Here is a 12,959-nt window from a genome sequence, read left to right as displayed (position 1 = left end):
CAACTGGCGATGAAAGCCATTTAAGCATTCAATAGATGTGATAGATATTTGCAATTCATTGCAAAAATGAAAATGTCAGATATTCACAATGACATTCTTCCTCTCCTTCATCCTTGGACAAATGACATACCTTCAAAATTCATAATTCCTGAAAAAAATATATTTATATTGTCCTTTAGTCAAAATAATCTTTAATTAATTCATTTTAATAACCACACCAGAATCCTGACTTTTTTTCCCCTCAGAATTCTGTTTGTTATTTTATTTTGTTTACGTGTGACCCTAATCCTCTTCCGTAGATGTACAATATCACATAAGTAAATAAATGATTATCAATAATACATAAAAAAGATGCAACTCACAAAAAACAATCATATAATCATACACTGGGGATGTGTCATCCAACAGATTAAAAGTGTTCTAAGAGCTCATTTCAGAGGAGCGACCGGATCGTGACGTCATGTTGCTACGTGGAAAAGGAAGTGGCGAGCGAGCTAACGCTAACGCTAATGCTAGCTGGACTACAAGTTGAGAGCGACCAAAACAAACCGATGACGGCCGAGAAAATGAGGCGGAAAAAGCCTGGATTAACCGCGGGAACTCGTCTGTTTTGATGGTGGAGGTAGCGTTTTTAAACGCGGCATTAGAAACAAGAGTGTTTCCACTTGATAAACCCGCAGACATTTATATATATTCTGAGTGGTCTTCTGCCGAGCTGCTTTGCTAACTAGCTAGGCAGTAGCTTTCCTGTCAAAACAGCTTTCCTGGATTAAAAAATTTGAAATAGTTAAATATAGAAACCGCACCAGGTTTAGTGTTACCAGTGAAACGTGCAGGGGACAAACACAGTGACAGTGTTGTGTGTGTGTGGTGACGCCACATCTCGCTGCAGTGTCCGTGTCATAGTTCCTGGTGTGTCTCGGTGGCTGTGAGCTGGCTTTACAGGTGAAAATGAGCTGGTTTAACGCCTCTCACCTGTCCAGCTTCGCCAAACAAGCTTTAACCTCAGCACAGAAGTCAATCGACCGTGTTCTGGACATCAAGGAAGAGGACCAGTGGGGTAATACCACTGTGATGCCCTACGACGGTAAGTAACGTTCTATACAAGGCTGGTGTTGCACTAGAATGTTCTGATGAGACCAAAGTGCACCTGAGTGCAGCAAGTCCCACTCAAGACAAAGACCAGAGTGTTTTAAAACCAAGACAATGGTACTGATACCAGAGATCACCAGGACAGGACTGTGCTGACACCAAAACAAGATCGAGAGTAGAATGTTCTGGCACTGAGACCAAGATGAGACACAAATCAGAGTGTTTTAAGACAACGACAAGAGTGTAGCAAGACCAAGACTATACCAAGATCAAAGTGTACTGACATAAGACCAAGACCAGTGTTTACAGGGACTAAGATGAGACCAAAACCAAAGGGTATTTAGATCAAGATGAGACCAAGAGTGTATTTAAACAGAGACAATTGTACTGACACCAAACATCATTAAGAGTGCATAAAGACAAGACATGAGTGTAGCAAAATCAAGACCTGAGTGTACAGAGACTAGAATTTTCTGAGACCAAGACCAGTCTTTATTGTCTTTCATGTTTTTTTAAGTCACTTGTTTTGAAAAGTGCTTTGAAAAGTGTATTGTCAGTAAGATTTGATTGATTGGATCGCATTAGCGATTAACAACATAGCACGTTTGACCTTTAACCGTGTTGACAGACTCAACATCAACAATAACAAAGTCATGCCTCACTTGAAGAAGCCTCGTTGATACACAGTACATTTTTCTACTCTGAAATGGTGGTGGATTAATCACTCTGCACCTCTCTGCTTCACATCTCTGTCTCCCCTCACCCAAAAGAGGGAGTGGCACAGCAGTATCCATGTTTGCTTTGTCTGTCGATGTGTTTATTTTTAAAACATCAAACAGCTTGTTTGTGTGACACTAACGCCTTATCCACAAGGAAACAGAAATTTCTCTGTACAATCCACTTTTGTGTAGACACATTTTCTGTAAGTATTCCTGTAAACACAGCACTGTTTGAAGAAATGTCTTCATCCACACGAAACCCCTCTAAAACAACTCTAAATGCTTTAGTACATATGCCAGGCCTTTACATGGCACTGTAACCCTGCTATGCAAAAGTTATCATAAAGTGAACTGAGAAACTATTTCCAAACACAAGAGGAAGACGACAACAACGAAAATAGAGATGTATTGGTTGTATACACAAAGACACAAGAGTGGCGTTTTGAGATTTCACCACTCTGGCACCCATTTTCCAAAAATACTATACGATAAAAGACTTAAGCAGATTCACCTAAACTCATCTTGGTGTCTAACTGTACTTATTTATTAAAGGGATGGCAAGAAGAGGTAGAAGTTTTTTTCCGAGACCAAATTCTAACTACCTATGTTACACGTTGCAGTTGCAGATAAAAGTTTCTCATTCAATCTCAATAATGATTTGTATGAAAACCAGCGGTGGTCTTGACTGGTCTTGATTTCAAAATGTGGTCCTGAGACCAAGAGGGGTCTTGATTACAACCCTTTTAAAGGGTTTTGTTGCCATATGCAACATTTGCACCACTTCTACAACCACTTGAGAGATGAAAAACAATGTTTGTTCTTCTTAGATGTGACTTTGCCTGGAAAGCTGTCATTAAGTGGAGGATGGGGAATGACGCAGTGGGAAGCTCCCCCTGAAGAAAGGACCCCCACTCCCCCGCTGTCCTCTGAGGCCATCACTACTCCCGTCACCCGCATGGTTGTGGATGAATCAGAAAACTTTTTCAGTGCCTTCCTGCCACCTGTAGATATACAAGGTGTGACCCAACCCCAGGTAGTGTCTGTCCCCCCCACTAAGTCCCAAAGGCGGCTTCAGGAGGAGGACAGCGAAAATGAAGATGCTGTGATCCAGGAAGACGTGGACACTCAAATGTCGACACCTGCTAATCTGAGTCAGGAGAGTCAGACGGTGGCCGAAATCCCACCGGCGGAGTCTGAGTCCTCACCAGCAGCACCTTATACAGGCACTATTCTCCTACAGCCAGTTTCTCCGGTTGCTCCTGCCGGTGATCTTCCATGCGAACCTGGCAGCAAACCCAGTAGTGCAAAAACAGTTTCAGAGCTAAAAACAGAACAGTCACTGACTCCATCAGAACACCAGGTCGAGCAGGACACCACTGACTCCTCAGATCCTTCACCTGTCACCCCTGAGCTGAAGAGCTCCTCACCCTCTGATTCTCCGCCCTCCACATCTCCATCTCCGAAGGACATGCTCCCTGAGCAGAAAGACTCAAAGGTGGAGGATCGGCAGAATGATACCCCCTCTCCTCCAGTGAGCGCCTTCTCCTCAGGAACCTCTACCACCAGTGACATTGAAGTGCTCGACCACGAGAGTGTGTTGAGCGAGAGCTCAGCCAGCTCCAGACAAGAAACGAGTGAAGTTAAGGCCGGCCTTCACTTAATGCAGGGCTCGTTCCAGCTTCTCACTGCCTCAACCTGTGGAGATTTCCCCCGCATGGAGGACTACCCCAAACTCACGGAGAGCTGCGGCTCCTCCTCAGACGCATTCGAACGCATCGATTCATTCAGCGTGCAGTCGCTGGACAGTCGCAGCGTCAGTGAGGTGAACTCGGACGACGAGAACCCCGGTAGTCGGACGCTGGCGTCCGTCACTGCAGGTTCTACTCCTCCTACAGAGTCATCAGCTGTGCAGGAAGATGGAGTGGTGGAGGCGGAAGGAGAGGAGGAAGAGGAGGAAGGAGAGGAGGAGGAGGAGGAGGAATTGGCTGGAGCGCTGAGGCAGCAGTCGCTGGATGAGATGGAGGAGAGTGGCCGGAGTGCAACGCCCGTGAATACAGAGGAGCCTGAAGAGTTGATGGCTGAGGCTAGTGTCACACTTTCTGACCCTTTCTTCAGTGCTGAAAAACAGATCACTCCACCAATCACAGAAGAGATGAAGAGTGTCTCAACAGTTCAGATACTGGAGCTTCAAAAGGTAAACATTCATCTTAAAGTAGTATCTGAATATTCTCGGTTTTCCAGGTCATGTGAAGGTACTTTGAAATGCTTGAGGTCCTTGAGGACATTTAAAACCTAAAAACTGAAAGAAAACCTACTGTTGTGAGGTAAAACATCTTCAAGAACTTGATTCATTTGGCAGGGACACAACGTGAGCATCGGTACATCTTGGTAAAGTGTCACCGGATTGCCAAGCCACATTCCAAATGTGACTAGAATTTCTAGACACAGCTAATCTGCAATCAGTCTTCTGGGTTTTGACGTTTTTGAAGAATAACAAGAATATTACAGCAAACGGTCTCCAGCACTTGTTCCACACACAGACTAACAATTAAACCAACATTGACAGTATTATGATTATTTATATGTTAAATATGAAAAGAAATGGAAAACTTCAGTTCAAAGTTGTGTCTATTGTACTTGGGAATGTTTACTCAGAAGATATAAATGTGATATTCTGCATCTCCTGAATACACACAACTTAACATGAGTTATTCATGATATTTTCCATTTTTCATATCTTTGCCACAATGCCGTAAACAAAAATGATATTGTTAGGGCTGCAATGATTAATTGATTACTAAATGAGTCAGCATTAGTTTGATAATTAATTGTATTTTTTCCAGAATTAAGACAAGATCTCTATATTTTCAGCTTGTTAAATATAAATATATTATAGTTTATTTGTTCCCTGTAACAAAAGAAACAATACAATCTGAGTAATGTTGGTTTGTTGATAAAATAGACTTGTGAGATCATCCTCATCATTTTGATGTTTGGGAAACACAGATTAGTGTATTATAAAAAAAATTTGGACCAAAAACTATGCAGTTTATAGAGAAAATAATGAATCGATTTAGTAATTATGAAAATAATCATACTAGATATTGTAAACTAGTTGAATGAGTACAATGCTGTTCCACACTACTCATTCTGAGAAAGTCTCTCACTTGAAAATGAAGAGTAACCTTTTTGGAAGTGAACTTGGTATTTGGTGCAGCTTCTGTTGTTAACAAAGCAATGTAATGTAATGTAATGTAACAAAGCACATGTTGTTGATATGTTGTAGGTCATTGATGAGCTGTCGGGTCGCCTGGAGAAGAGAGAGTGTCAGCTGCTGGCAGTCAGCAAAGACAAGGCCAGGCTGGAGGAGGATTGTGACAATCTCAGAGAGTCAGTATATACCCGACACCTGCCTCTGGTCCACAGAGCTATTGTAAATGACGAAAAGGAGCTTGTTTTTTGACACTGATATCTAGGCGAGGCTTTGCCAACATAATACTAATGGGAGATTTTTCAAAACCTCGTGTTGCTTTTCTCTCTGTAACACTTTGTTTTACAATATAATCTTCAATCTTTTAAACACATTTGTACACATTTGTAAACGAGCTCTTCCACTAATGAGTCTGCTCACACCGCAGTGAAGTGGTGAGCCTCAAGGAGGAAACGTCCACTGTGCAGTCGCTGAAGGACGAGTTCACCCAGCGCATCGCAGACACTGAGAGAAAAGCTCAACTGGCCTGCAAAGAGAGGGACATCGCCAAGAAGGCACGTGACATATGAGCGCTTCCCATCAAACAAGTTCATAAATGGCAATCTGTGAAGTATCTACTTCATTATCAAGGTCCAAAAACAGTTATAAATGATATTATTCTGTGTTACAGGAGATAAAGGGCTTGCGGGAAGACCTCTCGACAAGGCTGAACTCCAGTGACACGCTGGAGCTCATCAGAGAGAAGGAGGAGCAGATCAGAGGTCTGCTGGAAGAAGGTACAGAGCAAAAAAACAAGACAGTATCCACAGTCGAGAGAAGATGTTACTTTAAAGCCGGTTTCATAACTTGGCCCTGAATAATACTGAGAACTGATTCACTAGAGGGATCAGCAGTGAACTAGGGCATGACATCACTCGTGTTTCTGACTTCTGATGTAAATGGAAGGCAGCATGAGACCATGACGCACTTTTTAAACCTTCATAAACTACAAAAAATTAGGTTCAGTTGTTGTTATTTGCGTCATTGATGGATTCCCCTCCCCCACACACACACACACACACTTGTAGGCGAGAAGTTGTCGAAGCAGCAGCTGCAGCACAGCAACATCATCAAGAAGCTGCGCGTGAAGGAGAAGGAGAGCGACACAAGGATCGCCAAGCAGCAGAGGAAAATCAAGGACCAGGAGGAAGAACTTGGGCACCTCCAGCAGGTCAGAGGTCAACACAGCAACAAAGATCAGTGTCAGATTTGCACTGAATCGTCTTTGAGGACGGGGAAATAGCCAATCTCCCCTTGGGTATTAAGAAAGTACTCTGATACTGATTTGTTATGTTGCATGAATTGATGTCAGGTTTTCACTCGTGCAACACTGAGTCACAAGAAACATACTTGGAAATGATTTGATAAACAGATAATTCTTAAGATGTCTTTGCTAAATGAATTAAAACTTAATCTTGATCTTCTTTGGGGACCAAGAAAATCTTCCACGACTCAACCCAGTCTTTCGGGAATTAAATAAATCATGTAAACTGATGCACAAATACTCCAGAGTCATGTTAGAGCTGGTTACCTGAGGGATTATGGTAGACCTGCACTTTAATTGTGTGTGTTTTTGTCAGAATCATATCAAAACTTCAATCTTTACAATGTATCAGGCCTTCAGTGAAAGGTTCTCTACTCAATTTCTTATTCTGGATACAATAGCACATCCTGTTTCTCCTATTTACAGAGCAGTAAAGCTTATCTGTTTTTTTTCCCACCAGCTGTTTCAGCTTCCATCATATGAACCAGTGTGACTTTGTTTTTTAGATCCTAGATGGGAAGGAGGAGGTGGAGAAGCAGCACAGGGAAAACATCAAGAAGCTGAACGCCGTGGTGGAGCGTCAGGAGAAGGAGCTGAGCAGGCTGCAGTCCGACTCTGAGGAGCTGCAGGAGAAGAATAGAAGTGTGCAGGCTGCCCTGGACAGCTCTTACAAGTAAACACCGCCACACCCTGCTGAGTTAACACTGATACTCGTACTGTAAATATATATCCACAGAGTTGGAGGGAGTAAACAACACCGTGCTTTTTCCGAATTGCTGCACCCATTGTGAGGCAGTCTACATTATTAGAGTTCAAATGGAGAAAGAAGTTGTACTTTTATTTTAAGGTGTGAACAGTCTGTTTACATCAGGTGAGCAGTGAAAATGTAGCTATTTAATAGTTGTCCCACAGGCTGGGTAAATAAACATTGTCTTAAAGTGATAGTTCAGGAAATCTCAGCCAGTGTAAAAACTGATTTTTACCACATCTCCTAAAATGTACGCCTGCTTACTTCTGTTATATCTTAAGCTCTTAGCTTAATGTTTGTTGCTTCATCTCATCTTTAGACAGTCTGTGACCTGCTCACTGTCTCACACCAAAGTCCATAAAGAAAAGCAGCATTTTTAGCTCTTGGGTGACACAGAAATAAAAACACTTTCATAAATCTGAACTCAGGATTTCAAACACCGAAGAAAGAAAATAACACATTTGAGCTCACTAATGGAAGCAGCAGTGGATCAACACCTCCTGTGTGCTGTGATGTAAAATATCTGTTTTTCTTTATGGACTTATAATAAATACCGCACATTAATACCACGCAGTCACAGGTTAATTCAAATTCTGCTTTGCACAAGGACAAAACAACAAAGAATGTTTCTCTATTCTTCTCATACCCACTCACCCACTCACTCACTTACCCATGGACGTCTTCAACTCGTGTTGTCAGGGAGCTCGCAGAACTCCACAAGGCAAATGTCAGCCGAGCCAGCGAAGCCGAGGAGGCGGCTCACAGCAGGGAAACGCAAGCCAAGGAGCAGCTGAGCCTGGCTCTGGAGAAAGCTCAGGAGGAGGCCAGGATTCAGCAGGAGGCCCTGGGCAACCAGGTAACACACACACACACACACACACACACACGCCAGTCAACCTTTTTATGCTTTGTAGACAAAGTAGGTTTTTGGATGTACTGTATGTTTTGGTTTGGATACAAAAACCCATCAATCGTTACCTGTGAATCAGAGGTGAAGCGATTGTTTTGTTGCCATTTCTCAGTCTTTGGTATTTATTTCCAGTAAAATCATACCAGCAGAGAGAAACAGTGGAAGTTTGACAAAAATGTCAACATAGCTGTTTTTTCTCCAGCTGATGGGGGAACAATTTGATAACATAATAATTCAGTTCATTTTATGATTTAAAAACATAAAAAAATAAGTTAAACAACAAAAAAACATGGTGTGTATCATCATAATAACTACTGCAGAACCTGTTTATTAGAGTATTTTGAGCCTGACGAGCAAAACCTTTAACACATAATGTGATTAACTGACAGATAAGAGGATAATTATTGTGTGATGTTTACTGATCTCTCTTATCCAAACAACATCAAAGTGTACACACTGGCCAAGTTTGAAGCTCGTCATCTGGCTTGTTTGACCGTCAACGCGATTAGAAACGGATAAAGAGGCCACCTCTGGGTTTACTGTGCTCCTCCTGACTGTTGAGTTTGACTGGTCAGTGTTTTCCATCCACTCTTTGTGATGCTGTGCACAGGTGGCCGACCTGAGACTGGCTCTGCAGCGAGCGGAGCAGCAGCAGGCGAGGAAAGAAGACTATCTGAGGGAGGAGATCAGTGAGCTTCAGCAGGTAACATAAGCAGGTGCTGAACCTGGCGAGCTGATGAGCTGCGACAGGACAGGTTTTGGTTTCATGGACCTTTTTTATTGTCTCGTCTTCTTCCACAGAGACTTCAGGAGGCAGAGGCGAGGAACCAGGAGCTCAGCCACAGCGTGACCTCGGCCACGCGGCCACTTCTGCGGCAGATTGAGAACTTACAGGCGTCGCTGGGCGGACAAACGGCATCCTGGGAAAAACTGGAGAAGAACATTTCTGACCGGCTTGGTAAAAAGCAGGAGCGACTAATGATTATTTAATAACTGATTACTTTTGGGGCCATAAAATGTAGAAAATGGTGGTAATTGTTCCTCAGATTTGTCCTCAAACTGGGGCTGCAGCGATTCATCGATTAATGATCGATGAATCGCCAACTATTTTTTAATCATCTGTTCTCCTCCTAATCCTCTTTTACTTCCTTTAACAGCCGATGCTCAGGCACAGCTGGCTGTTGCCGTGGAGAAGGAGCGCTCGGCAGCGGACGAACTGCTGTCCTTCAAGTCCCAGCACACTTCTCTGGAGTCCCAGAATTCCCTGCTCCGCCAGGAGAAAGCCCGGGTCCTGGCACAGCTGGACGTCGAGAGGAACAAGAGGGAGAAACTGGAGGATGAAAGCAGCAGGTGATGAATGATTACAATGTAAAACTTTGACCTGCAGAGTTTATGGATCGTGTACATACATTAACCCAGTCACCCTCACATTTACTACTCCTTCTGTGTATTTATATTTATGGCTTATGATTGCATGCACCCAAAGCTGTCTGTCGTCAATATTTCTGGCCGTTAGGGCCGGGTATTTATCTAACCTCATGATTCTGTGCTACACAGAGACCATGATACATGATCACCGTATCCTACGCATAATTCCCCGCAACGGCTGCTCAATCCACCGTTAAACGCCAGGGCAAGCGCTTGTTGAAAAAAGCTCTGTGAATTGTGAATTTTAAATGTTCTGAGCCTTTAATATTTGACTTTTTGCCCGTTTTCCTAACGTAGGGAACACGTTGAATTGGAAAACCTACGAGGAGAATACGGCCGAATGATGGAAGAGGCCAAGAAAGAAAAGGTGCTACAATGCTCTCCCAATCCTGTTGTTATACCGCTTATTAAAAACAGCTTTTTTCACACGTGTATTTTTTGCTTTTTCTTCTTCTTTCAGCTGCTGTTGGCTAATCAACTAGAAATGGAGAAGATGAAGGTGGAGCAGGAGAAGAAGAAATGCTACTTGGCACAAGAGGCACTCAAAGATAAGGTGATGGATTTTTCATAAAGTTTGATTTAAAGGTCTAGTGTGTAACACTTAGGCTCTGAAAGTCTAAGAATGCTTTTAAATGAGAGAAAAAAGCCTTTTATATGTATTTAAGTCCTGGACACACACACTACCCTGCATGTTTTAGATGTTTTCCCTGCTCCAACACACCTGAAGGTTCAGAGAGGCCTGACAACGACCCACTTGTATGTTTTGAACTGGGAACAGGGTTTTAAGGGTAGAGTTTGAACGTCTCCCCCACAAATTCAAATGGATTTCCATAATTTGAATAAAAAGTCAGAGCCGTGGACTTTCGAAAGTGGGAGCCAGCTCTGCAAATGATGATCAATGGCTGCCACAGTTCCCTACTGGGCTTAGGACAGGGAAGGATGAGCTTTAACGAAACAGAAGATGTTTCATTCTTGGTCTCGTCTTTAACAGACAGTTGTGAAATGATTCTTTCTCAGGAGCGGAGGGTTCTTATGACTTACTCCACAGGAGAACCCCCAGCCACCTCCACTCCCTCACTGTCCCGCTCCAGCTCCATAAGTGGGACCGATAATGGCGGCCTCCACACCTCGTTTCTATTCCAGGTACGAACATGGGGGGAAAATATGGAAAAATAACAGACGTTTACTTGGATTTGTTGTGCTTTTTTTTTGGTTTCACACTTTGTTTTCTTCTTCCCACAGGACGACTCCTCGGAGCACTCGCTCGGCACCATGACCATGAGCGGAAGCAACCTGTACGAGGCTGCCCGGCTGTCGGGAGGATCCAACATCATGGAAAACCTCCAGTCACAGCTCAAACTCCGAGAAGGAGAAATCACTCAGCTGCAGGTGAACCAGTTCACAACCAATCTGAAATGTGAAATTGTGTATTTTCCAACAACAAAATTAACATTTTGATAGAAAAAAAAGAAAAAAGAAAACCTGAATCCTCTCCCGTGGCTTCTCTTTCATCTTCCTTTCTTTCCCTCTGCTGCTGCAGCTGGAAATCTCTAATCTGGAGAGGAGTCGCTCCGTGATGGCGGAGGAGCTGGTTCGACTCACCAGTCAAAACGACGAGATGGAGGAGCAGGTCATGGAGATCCCCAAGCTGAAAGTTCAGCTCAAGGTGAGAATAGACCAATCAGAAACACGGGTGCCACAGTCTCGACCAGCGAAAGCAAAGGTGAAATCGAGAATTTAACTTCACGGTACCACCTCCCGCTAACCCCATTCTGCTGCCAACTCATAGTAACCACGACAACTGGGCGACACATTGATGACCAAACATGAACCGCCTCCCACTTCCCCACAAGTTACGTTATGAGCACGGAGCAAAGCACAGGACATCCCCATGTGCATCGCAGTGATGCAGACGTAACAATGACAACAACTCCGTTAACGCAGGCAACTCTTCTGTCAGCAAAAACATCCTCAAAATTCAATTTATAGACTATAACACGTGACCTTCTAGACCTGTTTGTAGCATCAGTCATGTGGCCTTATGTGCCCAGTCATGTGTTTCCTTCCATGTGTGATCATGTCATTGGAGGTCAGAGGTCAGATGTAATGATTGCTGGACCTTCAGAGCAACACAGAGCTACATGACTCTCTGTGACTTCTCTTCTTTTTACACTTGGTTTCCAGTTGAGTGGTTATTGTCACATTAATACATTTATATTTTCTCATTCCTGACTTTTATTTTGAAATTATGTTAGATATCATAGATATTATTTGATGTCTTTTTCTTAAAGTTGGACATTTTTTTTCACTTCGCCGGCCCTCTACTGACCGAACTAGACACTCAGTGACCCCTGCCTTAGCGTGTCATCGGCCCTTTAGCTTACTCTGTCCGGCCCTGTGTTCGGAAACCTCGGCGTTATCCTCTGTTATACTCTGCAATGTCCTAAAGATTGCAGACCCCAGAGTTTCCCCCCGTTCTCATATTTCTTTGCGGCTGTTGATTTCAGGAGCTGGAGCAGAGGCACAACACCATCCTGCAGATGTATGGGGAGAAGGCCGAGGAGGCCGAGGAACTCCGGCTGGACCTGGAAGATGTGAAGAACATGTACAAGACCCAGATCGACGAGCTGCTGAAGAACCAGAAATAAACAGCACGAATGAGCGAGAGTCGTCGTTCACGGGGAAACGTCAGGACGGAGAACATGGGGTTTCATTTTCCTTCATCGTTGTGTAATTATTTTATTTTATTTTAATTCTTTAACATATTTATGTGAGGGTGCTGGGATTCTTACAGAATCTGGTTTGAAGGAAAGTTCCAGTTTGTGATTGTGAAATGTTACTGCAGGTTTTCTCATGACTGGCCCTTTGACCCATAGTGTCGTTTATAGACAGTTTATAACTGTAGGAGATGGTAAAGTTCTATTTGCACTACACAGAAAATCAGTCTCGTTTATTTCCTGACTCATAATCACAGTGGGTTTAAGAAAAAGGTGTGGAAATGTGTACAAAGAAAGAAATTGTATGTATTCTTAAATCCTATTAAAAAACAACAAATCACAAAACGTGGTTTAGACCCGAGAGTAGTGTGATTTAAAATCTTCAAAACTGTATTTTAAATTATCTATAAATATGTAAATGAATAAACATTTATTTGGGTGGTGAAAATGTCTGACGGTCTTGATTTAGAACGTGTGAAATCATTTAAAACATTTATTTACAAGGTTCTGTAGAATATGGTGTGTTTTATTTTTATTTATCCATATAAATATGTTTTAAACACAAACTACATATTAAGCTATCGCCCTCAGTTGTGTGGAAAGCCGTGCTTTTAAGGGTCCAGTGTGTAAAATCTTTCTTTTATACAAAATTGATGTTTATAAAATAATTTTTCTACATTCATTTTTAGAAGTTTACAGTTGACTGTACCTTTTAAGAAGACATTCAGTGACAGTAAATGTATAAAATGATGAGTTAAAGTATATATAAAAAAAACACAACATAAGTACATATACGTATAAAATGTATGTGAACATGTAAAATTTTAAGAT

The 12,959-nt window shown here is 42.6% G+C and overlaps 1 protein-coding gene across 1 annotated transcript; it reads left to right on the top strand.

Annotated features, from left to right (window-relative positions):
* The first annotated feature begins 483 nt into the window (after positions 1-483).
* Positions 484-12,731, top strand: tmf1 (TATA element modulatory factor 1). Its single transcript, XM_058632184.1, has 17 exons — positions 484-1,087; positions 2,639-4,005; positions 5,098-5,201; positions 5,450-5,576; positions 5,693-5,798; positions 6,090-6,232; positions 6,832-6,998; positions 7,773-7,929; positions 8,594-8,686; positions 8,785-8,941; positions 9,141-9,333; positions 9,709-9,778; positions 9,872-9,964; positions 10,429-10,554; positions 10,654-10,800; positions 10,952-11,077; positions 11,919-12,731. Exons 1-17 carry the CDS (start codon positions 952-954, stop codon positions 12,057-12,059), a joined length of 3,453 nt encoding a protein of 1,150 aa, XP_058488167.1. The 5' UTR covers positions 484-951; the 3' UTR covers positions 12,060-12,731.
* Positions 12,732-12,959: the final 228 nt, after the last annotated feature.

This window comes from Solea solea, chromosome 6 (assembly GCF_958295425.1).
Source record: "Solea solea chromosome 6, fSolSol10.1, whole genome shotgun sequence".
Taxonomy (NCBI): domain Eukaryota; kingdom Metazoa; phylum Chordata; class Actinopteri; order Pleuronectiformes; family Soleidae; genus Solea; species Solea solea.
This window is presented reverse-complemented; position numbering and strand designations above follow the sequence as displayed.

Bases quoted from the DNA above. Each gene is read 5' to 3' on its own strand.
- tmf1 (XM_058632184.1), top strand. From the start codon at position 952: ATGAGCTGGTTTAACGCCTCTCACCTGTCCAGCTTCGCCAAACAAGCT. The intron at 6,999-7,772 runs GTAAACACCGCC...TCGTGTTGTCAG, and splicing joins GCCCTGGACAGCTCTTACAA to GGAGCTCGCAGAACTCCACA. The intron at 9,334-9,708 runs GTGATGAATGAT...TTCCTAACGTAG, and splicing joins CTGGAGGATGAAAGCAGCAG to GGAACACGTTGAATTGGAAA.